At 41.3% G+C, this 21,136-nt stretch overlaps 1 protein-coding gene across 2 annotated transcripts in view; it reads right to left on the bottom strand.

Annotated features, from left to right (window-relative positions):
• The window catches only part of otofa (otoferlin a), a 397,912-nt gene that overhangs the window by 37,281 nt on the left and 339,495 nt on the right, over window positions 1–21,136 (bottom strand). For both annotated transcript variants that reach the window (XM_067983769.1, XM_067983768.1), the window contains 7 exons: window positions 20,278–20,415; window positions 19,127–19,254; window positions 18,080–18,250; window positions 15,650–15,810; window positions 14,610–14,752; window positions 12,791–12,879; window positions 2,225–2,323 (listed from right to left, as the gene is read on the bottom strand). In XM_067983769.1, the coding sequence (XP_067839870.1) occupies window positions 2,225–2,323; window positions 12,791–12,879; window positions 14,610–14,752; window positions 15,650–15,810; window positions 18,080–18,250; window positions 19,127–19,254; window positions 20,278–20,415 (929 nt within the window). The remainder of the gene's footprint in view (window positions 1–2,224; window positions 2,324–12,790; window positions 12,880–14,609; window positions 14,753–15,649; window positions 15,811–18,079; window positions 18,251–19,126; window positions 19,255–20,277; window positions 20,416–21,136) is intronic.

The following is a 21,136-nucleotide window of genomic DNA, read 5'->3' as shown; positions in this document are numbered from 1 at the left end:
ACCACACACAGCATCAAGTTACCAGGATGATATTAGAGAGGAGCTGCTATAGTTATGAGGGGAGACTTGTAATGTTGGCACTATTTCCACTGAAGCAGGAAAGGCTTACAGGAGATGTAACGGGGTTTTTTCTTTTAAATTATGAAGAGGTTTGACAGTGATTAGGGAAAGACTATTTCATTTGGTTGGGGAGTTAGTGACAAGGGGGTCATCAATTTAAAATTGTCATTAGACAGTGGAGAGAGGTTGGGAGAAATTTCTTGACTTAGAGGGTTGTTGGAGCGTGTTCTTACAGTTGTTATAGGGAGTAGTTGAGGCAGAGACCATTGCGCCTTTTAAGGAAAGGGTAGATAAACATTTGAAATGGATGCAAGGAATCTTACAACACCAGGTTATAGTCCAACTGTTTTATTTGAAAATCACAAGCTTTCGGAGGCTTTCTCCTCCCACACTCACCTGACGAAGGAGAAAGCCTCCGAAAGCTTGTGATTTTCAAATAAAACAGTTGGACTATAACCTAGTGTTGTAAGATTCCTTGCATTTGTCAACCCCAGTCCATCACCGGCATCTCCACATCATTTGAAATGGAGGAAGATACAGAGTTATGGAGAGAAAATGGGCCAGTGGCATTAGTTTTGGATGATTCGAACAAAGAGCTGATGCAACAAACTTAATGGTCTTCTTCTATACCGCAAACTTCTATGGTTCTAAGGAAATTTGTGCGGGCCATAAATCTGGCACACTGTCCTCTGTGCCCACATTGCTAATGTGCGCTGCTGTTGCATGAAGCTCTGCACCATGGGTGCTTAATCATAGTGTTTAGCCCATCCTATTTATATGTAGAGGCTGTACTGCATTGATAGAACGAAGGAGGATACATCGATATTAAGTAATCCAACATTTCTATTCCTTCAATCTAGCAACAGTCAGTAGCAATTTTTAGTTTTTATATATACATGTCAAAACCTGTCAGTTTTATTAGCGTGTAGCTACTTCAGATGGATTAACAGTCTACCCTGCCTATAATGTGAAATTAGGAAAAATATAACTCCTCTTGAAGTTTTGGTAGAAATTTTGACACTATCATCCATCTGCTCCAAAGTTAAGGGCATTTGATAAGGGTGAATGAGGAAATAAGCACCAAATTACACTAGCTTGCTTTTTCCCTTCTTTGAATGTAGGGTCAATGTTGGGGCATTAATATCCCTAGCATAAGATTGGATACTTTGATTTGTTGTTTTAGGGTTAATTAGGAAGCTTTATATTTTGAGATGGGCATTTAGGTAGGATTTGATGCCTCAAGTTAGATGAATTAGTAGGAATTGTTTGTGGGGAGAATGGAGAATTTAGCTAGCAATAGCAATAATAAGGATATGAGGGCAATGTTGCAAAACTTCAGCATATGGTCTCCTTACAAATGAAACTGAAAGACATGAGGATAAGTATAATTAATACAGCATGGATCAAATAATTTGGTTCCACTTCTGTTGAAACCATGAGATTGTTATTTGTTAAATATAATTGGTCAGATTTAACCAGCATAGCTTTCAATACATTGATATCCTTAGATTTTCATTTGATTACCTTTGGGGAGGAGAGAGAAACTATTTCACTTGTGGTATGTCACCTCTCGCAGAAGTCTAAATGTGTTGGTGAGAATCCACAACAGTTATCTGCAGGCTTAATGAGCCAAATAATTTTTCTTGCTCCACACATTTTAGTTGTGGCTGGTTAGTCTTACATCAAATCAGAATTCCAACTCTAAGCCAATTTATCATTCGAAAAGCAAGAACTATCAATTCAGTTTGCAGCTGGGTGCTACAAGAACAATTTCCAAAAAAATATTTTTTTCACTTTTTATGCAAGATATTGAATTGTACATCATGTACATTGTTAAAGGAACCAGAAATATGTTTGGTATGGATTTGAAATGCAGTTAAATGCAATTGCTAATAGCTATGTTGCAGAAATGTATGGTGGGATAGTGAATGATTGCTCAGCATAGAGGGGGATGAGCCGTGCAATGGTATCATTACCCCCTGACATAGATGTCTGACATCTTCTCTCCTGTCATGAAAGCATCATCTTCAAGAATAACGTCATCAGTGTTCCAAATAATAACACGCAGCTCATAACTGGTTAACAACAAAAGCAACAAACAAAGAGGAATTAGAAAAAAAAACACACTTCACGACCCCAACACAGGTCACACAGTTGTACATACCCCCTGACAAAAATGTCACTAGATTTCTCTCCAGTGAAGTAATCATCGTCTTCCAAGATAACCTCATCTGTATTCCAAACTATCACTCTAAGCTCATATCTGGCAGGGAGGAAGGAAGACAAGGTGAGATGCTGAGGCACAAATATTACTGAACGCATAACACACCTGTTGCATTCTCTCCAGTCAGTGTAAATTTTGCACACGCAATAGAGCTTCCATTGTTTTCAATGCAAATAAAAAGCACTGACGGATTTCTTGCAGAGAAGTACCCAAGGGGACGAAGAAAGAATTTTGAAACTGAAATAAGGTATGTAACAAAAACATTATCAAAGTGCCCCTAATATGTACTCTTTGCTGATTTCTTGTAACCACTATCTTATTGTACTTAAATTCTCTGCTTATTATACCATATGGAAGTTACATTCCACATTTTGGCCTTCTTAAAATTACACTTATATTTCTATTATTGAAAAACAGAACAACTTAAATTATGTTTTGTGACTTAATTCTAACAATATTCATGCCAATTTTTAAAATGCTAGTGCAATGAACTCTCAGTTGGAGGACCATAGCTCAAATTCCATTCTTGGCTTACACTTAGGATGAATTTGCTAATCATGGATAAATCATTGGGGGAGAGAGGATGAAAAAAATATCTGAGGAACAATTATTTTCTGCATTTATAAAGCACATCCCCATGTGGGTAAACCAGGAAGTAGCATTGATAATCATGGACCAGTCAATGTGCTGAACTGTCTCATCTGCCCAGCAGAGGAGGATTCCATGAATGTAGTTCACTAATCCTTGTTGGAGAAATAAGAGAAAAAATACAGAATAATATATCTGAAATTATTACCTACATAGATTTATTGTGACAATGTTAGTAGTGATAATATGTGATCTGAACTATTGAGCTTTTGAGCCAAAAACACCTGGAAGACTGTGAGGGGTAATTTCTGACGTTGTACTCCTGACAGAGAACCTTAGCTGCAAGGAATGCATATCAGAAAACTTAATTTAAATGGCCAGAAACTCATGTGAAGCTGGTGCCTGAATTTCGATATTTGCTTCCAATGGGCTAGGTTCCCCATTGGGACCCCGATGTTGGAGAATTATCCCTAAAATGTTAGATTAATCTGTCATGTTTAGTTAGGCTCAATTTTTGTCATGCTTATTGGACTTTACGATGACAGCAAAAACCTCAAACATGACAGCACAGGAAGCAGTCAATAATAGTAAGATTTGGCTGGTAATTTTTCAGTTGCGTCAACATTGAAACACCAACACTTGACCGTAATGTTTTGGTTGCTATGTTGTTCAGTAGTTATCAAAGCAAACTAATAAATACATTGGACAATTGAGTCCCCAGCCCAGTTTTATTGAATGGTGGGTTGAGGGTTGTGACAAAATAAAGGAACCCATATTTAAAGCAATGAAATATCCCTCAGGAATTAGAGAGCAGAGGTTCTCCATACTACTCCAAATATAGCCCAGGAGTTATTCCAATGCTTGGAAAGTTAAAGTATTTTAGTCTTTTTCTATCTCTGAAGATTTTTTAGAAATGATATGTAATGGGATGCCTCCATGCTCCAACTGCAAATCAAACCATAGAGAAGTGATTGGTTGAGCTACAGGTTCAAAATTCCTCTTAATATTAATGATTGAGTGAGACACAGACTGAATATGGACTGATATCAGCATCAAGTTACTGAAAACCCAATTACTACAAACTGATGTCTCTTTCTCTTGTCCTTTGATTGCTAGGATCCTTCAGTAGATGATTATTCATTCTTGAGGTGGAGCCCAACTCCACTCCCCAGAAGTGCAAAGTAGTATATTAAACCAGCTCAGATGGTAAGCGAAGCTACTGGGAACATGAGTGCTCATTGAATCCCAGTGGAGAACGTGCCAGTTTCTAGAAAGTCAGTATTCTACGTAGTGGAAAGTTAGTGCACATTATAGAAATTCATATTAAATTATATGTGTTTTATTCCTGTCTCACAGTCACAACAGAATGGGTTCTCGCCCTCACAAATGAGAACCTTCAGGTGAAGATAGCACAACAGTGGGAGAGCATTTTGGTGGTAGTGATCATAATTCAGTCAGATTTAGCATAGTTATGGAAAAGGGCAGAGATAGAACAGGAGTAAAAGTTCTAAATTGGGGAAAGGCCAATTTTACTAAGCTGAGAAGTGATTTAGCCAAAGTGGACTGGAAACAGCTACTTGAAGGTAAATCAGTGTCAGAGCAATGGGAGACATTCAAGGGGGAGATTCAATAGGTTCAGAGTAAACAAGTTCCAAAAAAGAAAAAGGGTGGGGCTGCCAAATCTAGAGCTCCCTGGATGACAAGTTGCATACAGGAATAGATAAGGCAAAAAAGGGAAGCTTATGTCAGATACTGAGAGCTCAATTCTGCAGAAAGCCTAGAGGAGTATAGAAAGTGCAGGGGTAAAATTAAAAAGGAAATTAGGAAAGCAAAGAGAGGGGCTGAAAAAGTACTGGCAAGTAAAATTAAGGAAAACCCAAAAATGTTTTATAAATACATAAAGAGCAAGAGGCTAACTAAGGAAAGATTAGGGCCTATTAGAAACCAAAAAGGTAACCTATGTGTAGAGTCGGAAGATGTGGGTATGGTTCTTAATAAATACTTGCGTCTGTCTTCACAAAAGAGGGGGACGATGCAAAGATTGTAGTTAAGGAGGAGGAGTGTGAAATATTGGATGGGATAATCATAGTGAGAAAGGAAGTATTAAGGGGTTTAGCATCTTTGAAAGTAGATAAATCGCCAGGCCCGGATGAAATGTATCCCATGCTATTAAAAGAAGCAAGGGAGGAAATAGCGGAGGCTCTGACCATCATTTTCCAATTCTCCCTGGCTACAGGCGAGGTGCTGGAGGATTGGAGGACTGCTAATGTTGTACCGTCATTTAAAAAGGGAGAAAAAGATAGACCGGGTGATTATAGGCCAATAAGTCTAACCTCGGTGGTGGGCAAATTATTGGAATCAATTCTGAGGGACAGCATAAATCATCATTTGAAAAGGCACAGGTTAATCAAGGACAGTCAGCATGAATTTGTTAAGGGAAGGTTGTGTCTGACTAACTTAATTGAATTTTTTGAGGCGGTAACAAGGAGGGTCGATAAAGGTAACGCGTTTGATGTAGTGTACATGGATTTTAGCAAGGCTTTTGACAAGGTCCCACATGGCAGACTGATCAAAAAAGTAAAAGCCCATGGGATTCAGGAGAAAGTGGCTAGTTGTATCCAAAATTGGCTCAGTAGCAGGAATCAAAGGATAATGGTTGACGTGTGTTTTTACGACTGGAGGCTGTTTCCAGTGGGGTTCCGCAAGGCTCAGTACTAGGTCTCTTGCTTCTTGTGGTATATATTAATGATTTGGACTTGAATGTGGGCAGCTTGATCGAGAAGTTTGCAGATGATGCAAAAATTGTCCGTGTGGTTAATAGTGAGGAGGAAAGCTGTAGACAGCAGGAAGATATTAATGGACTGGTCAGGTGGGCAGAAAAGTGGCAAATGGAATTCAATCCAGAGAAGTGTGAGGTAATGCATTTGGGGAGGGCAAACAAGGCAAGGGAGTACACAATAAATGAAAGGATACTGAGAGGTGTAGAGGAACAAAGGGACCTTGGACCTTGGAGTGCGAACAGCACGGTGTGCGGACAACACAGTGTGAAGGAGAGTTTGGTACGTGTGGGAGTTTAAGGGTTAATCTCTTTAAAATCTAGTGCATATTGCTTTCAACTGTTTAAGTTCAATTGCTTTCAACTGTTTAAGTTCAATTTTAAAGTTTGAATTTTTAAGTTTCTGTCAGGCTTCAGCAGAGAGAGCTGCTGTAGCAAGTTAATTGATGAGCAAGATTAAACTGGTACTTGAAGGTGGGGCAGGCCTGACTCATCTGAGTCACAAACTGTAGAAATACAGCGGCCAGTCAGTGCGGACAACACAGTGTGAAGGAGAGTTTGGTACGTGTGGGAGGTGGGGGAAGGAGGTGCTGCTTTGCCTTGCTTTTCCTAACTTTTTCCCAGAGCGGCACTGGACCTGAGAGTAGAAGACTGAGATTGGGGAATAAAAGCAGCAGCAGACCTGCAACAAGAGACAACTACTGTGTGACGTCACAGGTGAGGCAGGAGAGTCCGAGAGGTGAGCACAGGATAAAAGGAGAGATCTAGAGCGGGAGGAGAGTCTGAGAGTCTAAGGCAAGTCATGGCAGCAGAGCTCGCACCCGTGATATGCTCCTCCTGCACTATGTGGGAAGTCATGGACACGACCGGTGTCCCTGACGACCATGTGTGCAGGAAGTGTGTCCAGCTGCAGCTACTGGCTAACCGTCTTTCGGAGCTGGAGCTGCAGGTGGATTCACTGTGGAGCATCCGCAATGCTGAGACTATCGTGGATAGCATGTTCAGTGAGGTGGTCACACCGCAGCTAAAGAGTACGCAGGTAGAAAGGAAATGGGTGACCGCCAGGCAGAGTAAAAGGACGAGGCAGGTAGAGCAGGAGTCCCCTGGGGCCATCTCCCTCTTAAACAGATATTCTGCTTTCGATACTGTTGGGGGAGATGGCTCATCAGGGGAAAGCAGCAAGAGCCAGGTTCGGGGCACCACGGGTGGCTCTGCTGCACAGGAGGGGAGGAAGAAGAGAGGCAGGGCTATAGTGATAGGGGATTCCATTGTAAGGGGAACAGATAGGCGTTTCTGCGGCCGCAAACGTGACTCCAGGATGGTATGTTGCCTCCCTGGTGCTAGGGTCAAGGATGTCACGGAGCGGCTGCAGGGCATTCTGGAGGGGGAGGGTGAACAGCCAGTAGTCGTGGTCCATATTGGTAACAACGACATAGGTTAAAAAAAAGCAATGGGGTCCTGCAAGGTGAATTTAAGGAGTTAGGAGATAAATTAAAAAGCAGGACTTCAAAGGTAGTGATCTCAGGATTACTACCGGTGCCATGTGCTAGTGAGTATAGGAACAGGAGAATAGACAGGATGAATGCATGTCTGCAGGAATGGTGTAGGAGGGAGGGTTTCAGATTCCTGGGACATTGGGACTGGTTCTGGGGAACGTGGGACCTGTACAAGCGTGACGGGTTACATCCGAGCAGGACCGGGACCAATGTCCTCGCGGGGGTGTTTGCTAGTGCTGTTGGGGAAGGTTTAAACTAGAGTGGCAGGGGGATGGGAACCTGAGCGGGGAGTCAGAAGGGAATAAAGTTGAGAGCAGCAAGAGAGGGGAAGACCCAGGGGAAATCTACAATACAAATAGTACTAACAGTTGTTCAAGAACAAGTGAGAGGGAAAAGCGTAGAGCAGCAGAAAGAAAGTGTACTTTAGGCACGACAGATAAAATAAAAACTAGAAGGCATAAGGCGATTAACCCAGCATCAAAGCTGTGGCAGGGGGTTGGGAACCTGAACAGGGAGACAGAGGAAAGCGTGTCAGGAAGGGACAGAAGGTATGGAGTAAAAGGTAAAGTGTTAAAAAAGGAAAAAGCAGGAACTAAGTGTCACAAAACATATTTGAAAGTTCTTTCTCTGAATGCACGTAGCATTCGTAACAAAATGGACGAGTTAACGGCACAAATAACTACGTATGGGTATGATCTTGTGGCCATTACAGAAACATGGCTGCAGGGTGACAACGACTGGGAATTAAATATGCCAGGGTATTTAACAATCAGGAAGGACAGGCAGGAAGGAAGGGGAGGTGGGGAGACTATGTTACTAAAGGAAGGAATCACTGTAATACAGAGAAATGATATTGGGACAAAGGATCAGGATAATGAAACAGTTTGGGTAGAGATAAGGAATAATAAGGGGAAAAAACATTAGTGGGCGTAGTATATAGGCCTCCTAATAGTTGCAACTCTGCTGGAAGAAGTATTAATCGGGAAATAGTCGGGGCATGTAATAAGGGAACAGCTATAATTATGGGGGATTTTAACTATCATATTGACTGGACAAATCAAATTGGGCAGGGTAGCCTTGAGGAAGAGTTTATTGAGTGTATTAGGGATGGATTTCTTGAGCAGTATGTAACTGATCCTACAAGGGGGCAAGCAACCTTGGACCTGGTCCTGTGTAATGAGCCAGGATTAATTAATAATGTCCTAGTTAAGGATCCCCTTGGAATGAGTGACTATAACATGGTTACATTCCATATCCAATTAGAGGGTGAGAATGTTGGTTCTCAAACAAGCGTACTGAGCTTGAATAAAGGAGACTATGATGGTATGAGAGCGGAGTTGATTGGAGTGGACTGGGAAAATAGATTAAAGGGTAGTACAGTACATGAGCAGTGGTGTTCATTTAAGGAGTTATTTTGCAACTTTCAAAAAAAATATGTTCCACTGAGGAAAAAAGGGTGTAAAAGAAATGACAGCCATCCGTGGCTAAGTAAAGAAATTAAGGATAGTATCCGACTAAAAACAAGGATCTATAAGGTAGCCAAACTTAGTGGGAGGATAGAAGATTGGGAAGTCTTCAAAAGACAGCAAAAAGTAACTAAAGGATTGATTATGAAAATAAATTAGCAAAAAATATAAAAACAGATAGCAAGAGTTTCTACAGTTATATAAAAAGAAAAAGGGTGGCAAAGGCAAGCGTAGGTCCCTTCGAGGATGAGACCGGGAAATTAATGGTGGGAAACATGGAGATGGCAAAAATGCTGAACAAATATTTTGTTTCAGTCTTTACAGTAGAGGACACTAAGAATATCCCAACACTGGACAAACAGGGGGCTCCAGGTGGGGAGGAGCTTAATACGATTAAAATCACTAAGGAATTGGTACTCAGTAAATTAATGGGACTCAAGGTGGATAAATCCCCTGGACCTGATGGCTTACATCCCAGGGTCTTGAGGGAAGTGGCAGTAGGGATTGTGGATGCTTTGGTAATAATTTTCCAAAATTCTCTGGACTCGGCAAAGGTCTCCCCAGATTGGAAAACTGCTAATGTAACACCCTTATTTAAAAAGGGTAGTAGGCAGAAGGCTGGAAATTATAGACCAGTTAGCCTAAAATCTGTGGTGGGTAAAATTTTGGAGTCTATTATTAAGGAGACAGTAGCGGAACATTTGGATAAGCATAATTTAATTGGACAAAGTCAGCATAGCTTTACGAAGGGGAAGTCATGTCTGACAAATTTGCTTGAGTTCTTTGAGGACATAACGTACAGGGTGGATAAAGGGGAACCAGTGGACGTAGTGTATTTAGACTTCCAGAAGGCATTTGACAAGGTGCCACATAAAAGATTATTGCTCAAGATAAAGAATCACTGGATTGGGGGTAATATTCTGGCATGGGTGGAGGTTTGGTTATCTAACAGGAAGCAGAGAGTTGGGATGAATGGTTCATTCTCGGACTGGCAACCAGTAGCCAGTGGTGTTCCGCAGGGGTCGGTGCTGGGTCTTTAACTCTTTACAATCTATATTAACAATTTGGAGGAGGGGACCGAGTGTAACATATCAAAGTTTGCAGATGATACAAAGATGGGAGGGAAAGTAGAGAGTGAGGAGGACATAAAAAACCTACAAGGGGATATAGACAGGCTGGGTGAGTGGGCGGAGATTTGGCAGATGCAATACAATATTGGAAAATGTGAGGTTATGCACTTTGGCAGGAAAAATCAGAGAGCAAGTTATTATCTTAATGGCGAGAAACTAGAAAGTACTGCAGTACAAAGGGATCTGGGGGTCCTCGTGCAAGAAAATCAAAAAGTTAGTATGCAGATGCAGCAGGTGATCAAGAAGGCCAACAGAATGTTGGCTTTTATTGCTAGGGGGATAGAATATAAAAACAGGGAGGTATTGCTGCAGTTATATAAGGTATTGGTGAGACCACACCTGGAATACTGCATACAGTTTTGGTCTCCATACTTAAGAAAAGACATACTTGCTCTCGAGGCAGTACAAAGAAGGTTCACTCGGTTAATCCCGGGGATGAGGGGGGTGGACGTATGAGGAGAGGTTGAGTAGATTGGGACTCTACTCATTGGAGTTCAGAAGAATGAGAGGCGATCTTATTGAAACATATAAGATTGTGAAGGGGCTTGATCAGGTGGATGCGGTAAGGATGTTCCCAAGGATGGGTGAAACTAGAACTAGGGGGCATAATCTTAGAATAAGGGGCTGCTCTTTCAAAACTGAGATGAGGAGAAACTTCTTCACTCAGAGGGTAGTAGGTCTGTGGAATTTGCTGCCCCAGGAAGCTTTGGAAGCTACATCATTAAATAAATTTAAAACAGAAATAGACAGTTTCCTAGAAGTAAAGGGAATTAGGGGTTAAGGGGAGCGGGCAGGAAATTGGACATGAATTTAGATTTGAGGTTAGGATCAGATCAGCCATGATCTTATTGAATGGCGGAGCAGGCTCGAGGGGCCGATTGGCCTACTTCTGCTCCTATTTCTTATGTTCTTATGTCCACAGATCCTTGAAGGTAGCAGGACAGGTAGATAAGGTGGTTAAAAAGGCATACAGGATACTTTCCTTTATTAGCTGAGGCATGGAATATAAGAGCAGGGAAGTTATGCTAGAACTGTATAAAACACTGGTTAGGCCACAGCTTGAGTACTGCATACAGTTCTGGTCACTACATTATAGGAAAGATGTGACTGCACTAGAAAGGGTACAATGCAGATTTATGAGGATGTTGCCAGGACTGGAGAATTTTAGCTATGAGAAAAGATTGGATAGGCTGGGGTTGTTCTCTTTGGAACAAAGGAGGCTGAGGAGAGATTTAATTGAGGTATATAATATTATGATGGGACTAGTTAGAGTGGATAGGGAGGACCTATTTCCCTTAGCAGAGGGGTCAGTGACCAGGGGGCATAAATTGAAAGTAATTGGTAGAAGAATTAGAGGGGAACTGGGCAGAAGTTTTTTCACGCAGAGGGTGGTGGGGGTCTGGAACTCACTGCCTGAAAGGGTGGTAGAGGCAGAAACCCTCAACTCATTTAAAAAGTACTTGGATGTGCACTTGAAATGCAGGAACCTACAGGGCTACGGACCAAGTGTTGGAAAGTGAGATTAAGCTGGATAGCTCTTTTTCAGCTGGCACGGACACGATGGGCTGAATGGCCTCCTTCTGTGCCGTACCTTTCTATGATTCTATGATTCACACCAACAGGGTACGTCTCTAAGTACCACTTCTTATGGATTTTCCAAGCAAAATTTGCAACGTTAATCCTGAAGGCCCTGCTACTCTTTTGCTGTGGATTCAGATCCAAATGGTCAGATAGTTGTAAGTTTAATTTAAGACACTTAACTGGGAATGGAGCATTTGGAATTTGGCTTCTGTGCTTGAGAAACTTCGGTAGCCAAAGCATCACAGAGCAACACATCAGCTTCTGGGCTATGAACAAACAGATGTGTTCTACCCCCTACCCAAACTAGATAATCAGAGATTGCTGGTGCATATGACGCCCCTCCCCCTCAGACTATCATGCAATCAGATATCTTCTCCTTGTACTAGGTCATCAGGAAATAGAATCATAGCATTTTTAAGTGTATTTTTTGAAATCCACCACCTTTGTTGCTATGGCTACAGCCATAGATTAGATAGCAGGATGCACAAGATGGCGACATGCACATGGTTTAGAGCAAAATGTTCTGTGGGTCATGGAAAATGATGGTGCAAGTTCAGAGAGGAATTTGGTTTTTTTTAAAATCGTGTGGAGCACCATTTTAAAACAAAAAGGAACAATTGTAATCAAGTGTCCAAACTGGACTGAATGCAGCTCTTTTTGAATAGATCCAAAGTTAGTCAACTTAGGTCGCAATGGGTCCAGAATATGCTCATCCCTATTCCAAACAGCTGATGTCTATCTCCTGCCTCTGATCTGAGAAATGAAGAGATAGTAGTCAGGATTACTAGCTACTAAAAAATAGTAAGTCACTGAGGTATCTATTTTGTCTTCATTTGGTAAGCTTATTATTCCAATATCCAAATCAAAGAGAAAGGAACATCTATCTCAACAGAACATGCAGACAGGATGAAATCTGCCCCAGTTTAAAACACATGGGTGGAATCACAGGAGAAATTTACTTAAAAATATATAATAAGCAGTGCTGTGTTAAGGGTGTTTCCTTCCTCCTCTAATCATCTTGCTTGCTTTCTCTGGAGCAGAAATACCTATTAACATATTCTGTCTTGGAATGGTCTGTGGTCTTTATTCTACTCCTGGAATCTCTCATTCATCTCCTTCAAGTTGAAAAAAGATGTTTTGAGATGAGGATACCAGGGAAATAAAATAATTTTATCAGTGATTAGAAATTAAAATAAAAAAAGAATTTATTCTGTTCAAGTTGAGCCTGAAGTATAATTCACCAAATAGCTGGTACACAAGAATGTTAATATATTTATGTCACCAGTCTTTCTGCTCAATTGACAATTTGGACTTTTCTGGAGACAGATGTGTTAGTTATTTCACAAACATCCAAAAAAAACCCCAGAATATTGTAAAGGTGGATTGAAACAGTAAAATATGCAAAAAAACAGTTGTACTGAATGAAATTTGTTACATTGCACCCCCCTAATAATATGAGAATACTTTACTTCTTTGGTTTCCGTGGTGATATATCAATTGCTGCTCCTGGTGCAGGCATATCCTTTGGAAACATATCAACGAACATTTCAATCCGACCCTGAAAATTGTGCAAAAAGGGAATTTCAAATTAATTATTTGCAGTTGTGTGCCAAACTGCAAAATGCTCCACACAATCTCCAGTGATGGGATCAGCTTCGGGGATCGTCTTGTAAGCTTTCATTGTGGGGCTCAGAAGAGTACTCCTGCTCCTACTGACCCCACAAGGAAATTTAAAAAACGTATCTGTTTGGACCTTTTCTGCCCCCGGCTCTTCTTCCTGTTATCTTCACCTTGTGGGAAAGCTACAGCGGCTTCCCTACTCGGGCCACCAGTGAAAATTGCAGTCGGATCCCTATGACATCAACGGGACCCGACATGCATATGTAAAGAAGGACTCCACCAGCTTCAGCTGGGTGTCATTGGCGCTTGCTCAGTAGTGCTGGTTAAAATTTGGAACTGTGAGATCCTGGTGGTTTTCTGGCTGTTAAGATAACCTGGGCGATTTTAACTGCTCACCTGTCCAGTTTCTGCCAGGTGGGTAGGGTTAAAATCGCTCCTCTCTGATTTTTAGATTGAAATGATTGTTTCCTTCAAGTACTATTCTAATCATTTTACAACAAATAACTCTTGAATGAGAAAAGCTTTGGTATCATACGCAAAGATCGCATCAATTTTTCCCAAAGTGGAAATTTGGCTGGATAAGCTGGAAATGGATTTCAATATTGGTTGATAGTTGAAAAATAGTTTTGTATTTTTGGTTTTCTGGGCCTATCCTTAGTATAGGAAAACTTGTGATAGCTGGATCTTTCATAACTGATACAAGTAAAATCATCAGACTCCATAGATCAATTAGGAGAATTTAGGGTAGGTCTAGAGTGTTTACTGGGAGAACTTTTCACCAGTATCTTAAACCAATGAAATACCCAATGCGTTATTTCTTCCTATATTTTTCCATGACTCTTCAGCCTGATCCCACTGTGCTTCCAATCTGATGTAACACTAATCAAATATCAAAGTCTGTAGAATTTAACCATCTTTAATATTTATTCTTTGATAATCAAGTATTGCAGTGTCTTTTATCCTCATCTCATATTGCAATTATGTTGCTAGCACAATGCTTTTTGAGAGATATTCATATTTATAGGTCCATTACTTCTTTCTGCAGAATAGTCCTTAGTTGAAGGCCCCCCCACCCCCCACGTTGCCCAGAAAACAACATTTTAGTCACCTGAAAGTGATTCTTGAAGATTGTGGCCATTAACTGGCATTGATAGCCACACAGTCCTTTCTGTAGTGGTGTGCACAAAGCATTGCTGTTTCTTTAGTCTGAAGTTTGTAGCACTGCTTCTATGGAGTTATTTTGGATATTTAGTTCACAATGGTATCAATCACTAGCTCTGTTCAGAGTTTCTTCGAAAGCCATATTTCTCTGCAAGAAATCTGACCTAAAGCGTGGAACTGAGCCAGATTTCACAGTAGGTTTAGATTCCTGAATAACTGAACTGAGACTAACCCATATATAGGTGTCAAACATCAGACACAGCTATACTGATATACACACTGGGAGTGATTTTGAGAGTTTGTGCTTCCGGTCAAGAGCCTTGCCTTCGAAAATTTGGGTGTACACTTCCAAGATTTTCCAACCCATTCTAATTAGAAAATCATGGTCAATGGCCCTCCAATTTTTGATATGTACTCCCAGTAAACAAGGCTCCTGCTGGGAGCACGCTTATAAAATTATCCCATACAGTCTTTTCTAACACCTTCTTCCCGCCCAGTTTTCTGTACCTGTTCAATGCCTGGTTTCTCAGGGTTCAGCAGAGGCCTGGTTTCCACATGTTCAGGAACCAACTTGCAGCCCACTCGTGGGATCTCTTCCCAATGCTGTAGAACAGTCAGGGACAAGTGTTCGTCAGTCTGTTTCTTTATCCCTGATAAGGAGAAATCAAAAACATCAGTCAAGTTAAATTGACTACTTTTCCAAATGCTAGTTCTGAACATTCTTTAGGGGTAAATTTATGAGGCTGCAATGCCAGTGGAGAGCCTCTCCTGGCAGTTGCGCATATTGAAAGTTTAGGTGCGAGTGAGACAACTGAAGATATGTCGATCTATACTTTAAAAATATAAAATAAAACAATAAAGTTTCCCGAATGAAAATATTTTCACATGCACAAAACAGAAAATAAATATTTGCAGGGTCCAGGATTTGTACACTCTTACATCCTTAAAGGTGCCACATGTTTGCACCATTCATTCAGAATAATCTGTATTGCAACTGTACATATAACAACATACTTGTGGGATAGTAATTCAGAACAAATCCAGAACCAAAATGGATCGCTAAAACTTCAAATTTCATGGCGCTGAAATTAAGCCCCGGAAGGTATTGGTGTTAAATTCCTTCCTTCACTATTTTAATAGAGGTGCTAAACTGTTTAAACAGGCGGGAAGAGGAACTTAGATGAATGCTTTAAACATTCATACACTAGTAACCCATGGCACAATTTCAGGAATGATATGTTAACAGTGATACATATCACCATCATTTTTATAAAACAAAAGCAAATTATTGCAGATGCTGGAAATCTGAAATAAAAACAGAAAATGCTGGAAACGCTCAGCAGGTCAGGCAGCATCTGTGGAGAGAGAAACAGAGTTAACATTTTAGGTCGCTGACCTTTCATCAGAACCGGAAGATGTTAGAGATTAACAGCTTTTAAGCAATTGCAGAGCCAGAGAAAAGGGGGGCAGGTATAGAACAAAAGGGAGAGGTCTGTAATAGGGTGGAGGGCAGGAGTGATTACATGACAAAACTATTATTTTCATACCATTTTCATCCTCAATCTCTGTCGGCCCTGTAAAGACTCTATTAGAGACCTTCACTCTTCCTGCTGGTCCAAAGTGAGGTCCATCTACTTTGCCTTCTTTGCAGAGTTTGGTCAGGATCTGTGTAGGTTTCATAGGATCTCTCCAGATATTGTACCCATGACTGTGTACAGGAAGAACACATCAGCAAACACTACTGGCCTGATGTCCAACGCAACAAACTGAAGACATGATTCAGTTGCTATTCTGATCTCAGTAACCTCATGGCATGTTTTATTAATCCTCCAGAGGACTTCTATAGCTCATATAGTGTTCCTTAGGCTGGATGTATTTAACACACAAACTGGTGTGAGAGTGCCTCCTTGTGGGGATCTTGCACTTCAGTGCTTTCGTGAGCTTGCTAATTTCCTGAGTTATACTGCCACTTTTGCATTGATATGCAATCAAAACCACAGAGCATTATCTCAAAAGTAGCAGCATTGATGCAGCCTTAGAAGTTTCTTTAGGTGCTTTTATATTGCACTAGTGCCACTGGGTTCCCCAAATGTGGTCTCATGCTGTCAGCTGTAAGCTAAAGGTACAATTGTTGGGACTCACTAAGACAAGTGGCCTAGAAGACCTGCTAAAAACGCAACCATTCTTAGTGGGTCACTACATAGAAATATACAGAAGTTTCAACACAAACAGTCCATGCAAGCAAGTGGTTCTAATCACATTTACCTGCCCTGTTCCCATATCCCTTCATCCACCCATCCAATCTAATCATGAATGTTGATGTAGTTACTGCCTCAACCACTTACCTTGGAAATTAATTTCACAGCCGTACAATTCTCTGTGTAAAGAAGTTTCTCCTGCCCACTATTCTTAATTTCTTACATTTATTCTTGTATCTATGATCCCTTGTTCTTGACCCTGCAACTACTGGAAACAGTCAGCTTCCATCTAACCTGTCCCATCCTTTCATAACTTTAAACACTTCGATTACATTGCCCCGTAATCCGCGTTGTTCTAACGAAAAAATGCCACACGGCACCCATTTGGAATGGGCACTGAAGGGAGGTCCCAATTCATAAAGTAAAATAATCCTCTGCCACTCCTGCACATTGTACTTTCTATCACCCTGCCACCCCTGTCCCCATTCCACTTCTTCTCCTGCTGCCCCTCTTCCCCTCCCCCCCCGCCCATGCCAGAAAATTCTGGCCTGGCCCTTAACACTCCCAGCCCATTGTGTGCTATATACTGGGCACACCATTAAAATATTAGAATGGACTGATCTCATTCCTCTGCAGGTGTACAGAGCACCTGAACAGCGCAACCCTGCGCAGGGACTGCATTATTGCCCCATAATTTCTGCATCAGATTCTTAGTTAAAATTCTGGTAATAATGGACTGAAATAATGACCATGAAACTGGGCGGAGTGGGAGTTAAAACCCAACGGTACACTTCCCACTCAAACTTGCCATGTGGCTATTTTAATGCTGCTGTGTTCTTGGGTGGCTAATGCACCCAGCTGGTTCAGATAGAAGCCTCATAAATATATTCAAATTAGGGTCCTATCACTTAGATAGCAGCCCGATGCTATTTTAACTGCCTACAAGCGGGGGTGTCTGCCGCGAATGTCCTGCTCAATAAAACCTGGTGAACACTCAATGAAGGCCCTGTAAGATAAGTGTAAAATTTATCTTTGTGGGGCCCAGAGGACCAGGAGTGCTCCTCAAGGCCCCACAAAGAAACTTGAGCCATTGTTGCCCTGGGTTCCCCACTTCTCATCCACGAAGCCCTCCTGAACCAACCCCACCACACTCCCCGGTGACTTACCTGACTACAGGCCTGGCAACCGCTGGGCCACCTGATCTTCAGAGGCCCAAAGCTGGCAAGCGACCTCTGGATGCCCATTTTGGGTGGGCGGCTGGCTGACAGGATGTTAATGAATGCCGGCTGTTAAAATGGACTTGCCTCCCACAGCAGGTCCTGGGCGGGTGGCCTGCATGTCCTGCTGGCTTCCCATCCGGGAGTTAAAAGTCCCCCTTTGGTTTCAGTAAAGTAAATATGGGAAGGCATTGTCCTGTGTTTGCACTGTATGTAATATTACAAAGCAGAACCCAGCAATCGACTAAAAAGTAAAATGAAGTCTCACTCAATAGACAGGAACAGTAACACTCATTAATGCAACAGAATCTAATGGTGATTTCAAATGTATGTTAATTCAACCGAATGAAATGCTAAATGGACTAAATTTAAAACAGAAGTAGACAGTTTCCTAAAAGTAAAGGGAATTAGGGGTTACGGGGAGCGGGCAGGAAATTGGACATGAATTTAGATTTGAGGTTAGGATCAGATCAGCCATGATTTTATTGAATGGCGGAGCAGGCTCGAGGGGCCGATTGGCCTACTCCTGCTCCTATTTCTTATGTTCTTATGTATTACTTACATGGAATATTGCTGTGCAATGCCACACGTTGCTTTGTGCTTGCTGTAGTAGCGATTCTCTAAGTCTAGTTTGGTTTCTCCAATTAGATCATCCGTACCCACTAAATCCCAGTCATATATAGCCACTGTCAGCATAGACTCCATCGGAAATGTGGCTTCAATGTCAAAAGACCTGGTTGAGCAGATAAAGTTATATAATGTAACTGACTGAAGTGACAAGTGGTTATTAGAATTACAATGTTTGGATGATAACTGGTTGGTATAAAACGTACTTCCTCTTTGCAAATCAAATCGAAATCACATAGTATTTGTTCAGAGATCCTAGACTACAAATTCTGGAATGTTGTTGTGGAACTTTGCCCTGCTGCTTTGTTTCTGCCAGGGCCCTGTCCCAAATCCCTGGGATAGGGTCAATTCCATACTGGGGACAAGCACCCATGTCTTTGGAGGTACAACAGGACACCCACCCAGTGTGATGACTGGTAACTTAGAGTGGCACCCTGCAGTCACTTCAAGAGGAGGAGCCAGAGGCTGGATCGTGCTAAAGATAAACAGATTTTACTTATCTTCTCTGCCTTGATATTAGTCTCTGAATGGAGAGGCCCACTTTACAGCCCATTATGAAGCTTAATCCTGCTCTCAACAGATCTAGGTACCCCTGGGGCTACCAAGGGTGCATCTGATGGGATTAATGGACCAGCCCAGGAATATTTCTCAGATGCACCCCAAAACTGTCGTCAGGTTGTAAGGGGGCCTTCTTTTGCCCCTCCCCCTTCCTCTCGATTGGAATTTCCTGAGTCTTGAGCATAGAGGTTACGCCGCAAATACCACTGCCATTGTTTTCTCTAACACAACTATAGTTTTTATGACAGTACAAGATCATAGAACCTTACAGCACAGCAGATGATTTCTTATTGAAGTGACAACATAGGGTGCAGATTTCCTTTGTGTGCCATGTGTGACAAAATTGTAAACCTGTTTAAAAAGAATGGGTTTATGGTCTTGTTACCTAGAATACAGAAAATCTTCCTCCATTAACATGACTTACTTGCCAAAGACAGGATTGAGTTGCTTGGAGATGTAGTTCTCCTTGTCTTTGATTTCTGTCTTGCCTAGTTTTATGACAATGTATGGATCTGCTTTGCCATTGATATCAGCTGGATGCAGCTCTGTGGCCTAAATGCACAGTTAAAAAAAAAAATCAAGAATCAACAGGGCCAAGAGAATTCAACCAGTTGAAATTTGGTGAATGACCAAGAATTAAAATAAATGGCCTCAAGTATTGGGATTCAAACACAGGAAATGAGGAATAAAAGATATTGACCAGATGTTCTGCTGTAGCTATAGGTGTTATTATCTTAATTTTAGATGAGGAAATAGCAATTAGCATTTAATCAAGCACTGTCAAATAATTAGATTGATACCTTAAAGTTATAAAAAATCTCTGCCTGGAATTTCTACGGGGCTTTTCCCGATGGCCCATCATAACTTTGGCGGAAACCAAGGAGAAATGATGCAAATAACTGGTCCTGCAGGGTTTCTGCCGATCTTCCCCTGAACTTATCGAAGAAGATCGGGGACACTCCACGGACATTCTACCCTCTCATCACTTCAGTTTACAATGCTTTATGGTTAGAGCTCAGATCTGGACCTCAGTGGAAGGAATACTTCAGTATTTCATTTGAACCATTGTAAATGTCTCCTCGTATAAACGAGAATTTATTGAATAACCAGAGGATGTCCAATTTTCCTGATTGCGAGGTGGTGTGCCCCAGAGCCACGAGTTGTTTCACATCACTACATCTGTGGGTGGCAGAACTGAGTAACCGGTATCCTTGGAATTCAAATTGCAGTGTTATTGGGCACCATTGTGTTAAGGTTAAAAACGCCTTGTGAACCATATCTCTCAACCTGCTATGTTTTGAAAGGGTGGAATTCAGGTTGGCACTTGGGGTGGAAGCAAGATTTTCTGTAGAATCAGCAAATCTGCTGATTTTGGGACTTTTGCATGTTGCTACCATTTTTCACAACAGTCCTGTTTAATGTCAGGACTTCTCAGTTAAAACAGGATATAACACTGAATTATTTCTGAAAAAATTACCATTTTGGATGATAAACATAACCTGTTCAAGAATTATATAACTACCTACAAAAATGAAACCCAGTACCTTTTCTTTGACTTGATTGCTCACCACTTACCCTTACTACATAAACTCTGACTAAAACATTGACGAGATCATTGCTGGGGATACCCTGGAACATTCCAAATGTAGGTTCGTAACCAGCTTCCCGGGCGATATCATCTGGTAGGGGTATTTTGTATACACAGATGGAGCCCTGCATTGTATTTTTGAAAACAAAAGAATTGATAGATGACAAAATACTGATAAGAAAACTGGTTCGTCATACAAGTGAGTAAATATATTAAAATCTATATAACCTGATCCATCAAGGCCATATAAGCCTAGTTACTTGATGCTGGGTGCTGTTAAGCAATATTATTTACAGAAGCTGACTCCAATGATAATCTTAGTTATTTTTATGTAGGGGAAGACTGTATTTGTCATTATCCAGTAACTAAGTTATTGGATAATCTTAAATACTATAAAGGGGGAATATCTCTACACATCTTGGTGTCCAAAACTTTCTCTGGTGTGAAATCAAAGTTGGATGACCTACACATGCTTTCCAATTTCTAATTTTCCTTATAACTAACTAAGCAACCAACTTTTAAAGCATAAAGCACATGACAACGATATATATTTGCCTCTCCTAGGAGATTACACGGCTGCTGGGGGGCGGGGGGGGCGCGCAGGCGGAGGCGGTAGGAAGTGTCTGGTCATGATGCTCCAGCTATCATGAGTATGGGGCAGACAGGCTTGATGGACCAGTTGGTCTTTTCCTGCCGTCATTTTTGTATGTTTGTATGTACGCATACATTTCACTTTGTTAAATTCTAATCCAGTTCTCAGAGGACAATGTCCCAATCCACCGCACCATTTAATTAATGTAAATTTTTTTTTTAGTCCAGTTTATTAAGAGAACCTTTACAATGAAT

Source organism: Heptranchias perlo, chromosome 5, assembly GCF_035084215.1.
Source record: "Heptranchias perlo isolate sHepPer1 chromosome 5, sHepPer1.hap1, whole genome shotgun sequence".
In the NCBI taxonomy this organism is placed as follows: Eukaryota; Metazoa; Chordata; class Chondrichthyes; order Hexanchiformes; family Hexanchidae; genus Heptranchias; species Heptranchias perlo.
This window is presented reverse-complemented; position numbering and strand designations above follow the sequence as displayed.